The 2,378-nt window shown below is 70.1% G+C and overlaps 2 protein-coding genes across 2 annotated transcripts in view; both read left to right on the forward strand.

Moving 5' to 3' along the window:
* Positions 1–87: 87 nt before the first annotated feature.
* AURANDRAFT_69016 (hypothetical protein) lies at positions 88–930 on the forward strand (the record flags this gene model as incomplete). Its single annotated transcript, XM_009044762.1, has 1 exon — positions 88–930. One exon carries the CDS (start codon positions 88–90, stop codon positions 928–930), a length of 843 nt encoding a protein of 280 aa, XP_009043010.1.
* A 443-nt stretch (positions 931–1,373) lies between these two features.
* Positions 1,374–2,378, forward strand: part of AURANDRAFT_69017 (hypothetical protein) — a gene marked incomplete at both ends in the record, with an annotated part of 3,079 nt that continues 2,074 nt past the window's right edge. Inside the window, 2 exons of the mRNA XM_009044763.1 lie at positions 1,374–2,144; positions 2,231–2,343. Of these exons, the coding sequence (XP_009043011.1) occupies positions 1,374–2,144; positions 2,231–2,343 (884 nt within the window). The remainder of the gene's footprint in view (positions 2,145–2,230; positions 2,344–2,378) is intronic.

Raw genomic sequence — 2,378 nt, forward strand, 5'->3', positions numbered from 1 at the left:
GAGCTCGTCAGGGTGCTCGAGGCGGCGGCGCCCGGCGACGCGAAGAAGAACGCGGAGCGTCTGCTCCACCGCTACTACGTCTTCGTCATGGGCATCTTCGAGCTCAACGCGAGCGCGCGCGGCGCGCCGGCGCGCATCGTCGGCGTCGGCGCGGCGTCGTCGAAGCTCTGCGACCGCTTCTGGTCGACGCTCTCGAGCGTCGACGTCATCGGCTGCATCATGCACCCCGACGCCTGGTTTCGCTTTCCGCACGGGACCGTCACCGCCGAGCAGCTCGCGAGCTCGCGCGCGATCCTCGAGCGCGACGCGCACACGACGCTCGACAGCGTCGCGACGGCCGTGGCGCTCGCGTGCGGCGTGACGCTCCTCGCCGGGCCGATCGTCTTCTTCCAGGGCGTCTTCGACAAGGTCGACTCCGCGGCCCTCGACCTGGCCCTCGATGCGCGGAAGACGCGCGGGCGCGCGTGGTGGGATGCGCTCACGCCGCAGCAGCAGCTGGACCGCATGCAGGGCGCGTGGGACGGCCGCGACGACTGGTGGGACGCGCTCTCGGAGACGGAGCGGCGCGACAAGGTGAAGCTCATGCTCGACGGCCGCGACGACTGGTTTAACGGGCTCTCGGAGACGGCGCGTCAAGCTCGCCGAGACGACATCTCGTCGAAGATGATCGGCAACACGAACAACACGCGGTCGACGACGGAGCACACCAAGGGATGCCCCAACCCGAACTGCCCGGAGCAGTTCCACACGACGGACGCGCACGCGAGCCGCGCCTTCCAGGCCCACTTCCGGCGCGAGAGCTGCCGCCCCTGCGTCGCCTTCGTCCGCGCGGCTATCAAGGCCGGCGACCCGCACGGCGTCCTCTGGGGCTGGCGGCCCGGGTTCCGGTCCAAGTGGCCGAAGTGGATCTCCCCCCCCAAGAAGAAGTAAGTGATTGAGGGAGCTATTCAATGTTCCCGCGTATCCGTGTCACCCGGTGTCACCCACTCCCAGCCACAGAAAACCATCGGAGCACTTGAAAACCGCCCCGTTTTCGCAGCCGAGATGAAAGAAATTATTGCAGAGGGGCAGCGCCTGCGGGACGACTGAGGCATGCTCTTGCCGCTTTGAGCCGCTGCTTCAATCGTTGGAGTCGCGGGCCCGTCATCGCGGGGGTCTTCCCAGGCGCGGCGGCTCCCCGGCGTCGCGCGGCGGCGTTCATCGCACCGCGCGGCGCGTCTTCGACGGTCTAGGGCATGGCTGCGCCGGCTCCTGCGCCGACGGCGCCGCCGACGAACGCGACGCCACCCGCGCCCGCGGCCCCCGTCTTCGTGGCGCCGACGCCCGAGGAGATCGCGATGGCGCACGCCCGACTCGTAGGGCTGGTGAACACGATGTCGGAGCGCTCGTCGGGCGGCCGAAGCCGCGGCGGTCGCTACCTCAAGCCCGACACCGCGCGGAAGCATTTCATCTTCCACATCGCCTTCGAGAACCTCCAGCGCGGCGTGCTGCCGACGCCGCACGACTTCGACATGCTCTTCGGGCCCGCGCCCGTCATCAACGTGCCCTCGACGCCTGAGATGCAGCGGTGGATCGACGAGCGTTCAGGTTGGCGCGAGAAGGCGAGCACGCGCGAGCTGCCCGCCTCGGGCGAGCAGACGCTCCTCGCGAGGTACTTCAGCGTGGGGCCCCGCGCCTCGACGCTCGCGCGCGCGGGCGCGCGCCCCGGCCGGCCGCCGGACTACGTCTTCGACTTCGGCAACTTCGAGGGCGTCGCGTTGAAGAAGATGTTCCTGCGCAAGACCGTGGCCAGCAAGCCCTCGACGAACCGCGCGACGGGCGAGGACTTCTGGCAGCATGGGCCCGACTACATCAAGTGGCTCGCGGGGGACGAGTTCGATTGGCAGTTCCCGAAGCACACGCTCATGTACCTCGAGCTCAAGGCGAGCATCGGCCGGCCCCTCGAGCTCTCCAACAGCATGTGGCTGCTGCCGGACCTGCGGCGCGCGGCCGCGGCCTTCGACGAGTACATGAAGGACGCGTTCCCGTCGCTCGGCGCGCCGTCTCCGGAGCCCGCGACGCCGTCGCAGCCCATCTTGCGCTGGCTGAGGCCACAGCTGGGGCTCGACCTCGACGTGCTGGGCTTCGACGCGCTCGACGTCGACGTGCCGGGCTTCGACGCGCTGGGCTTCGACGCGCTCGCGTCGAGCTCGACCTCGGCGCGCGCGGCTTCCGGGCGCTCGGCTTCCAGGCGCTCGGCTTCCAGGCGCTCGGCTTCCAGGCGCTCGACCTCGACGTGCTGGGCTTCGACGCGCTCGACGTCGACGTGCCGGGCTTCGACGCGCTGGGCTTCGACGCGCTCGCGTCGAGCTCGACCTCGGCGCGCGCGGCTTCCGGGC

The sequence above is a fragment of the Aureococcus anophagefferens genome, assembly GCF_000186865.1.
Source record: "Aureococcus anophagefferens unplaced genomic scaffold AURANscaffold_784, whole genome shotgun sequence".
Classification (NCBI taxonomy): domain Eukaryota; class Pelagophyceae; order Pelagomonadales; family Pelagomonadaceae; genus Aureococcus; species Aureococcus anophagefferens.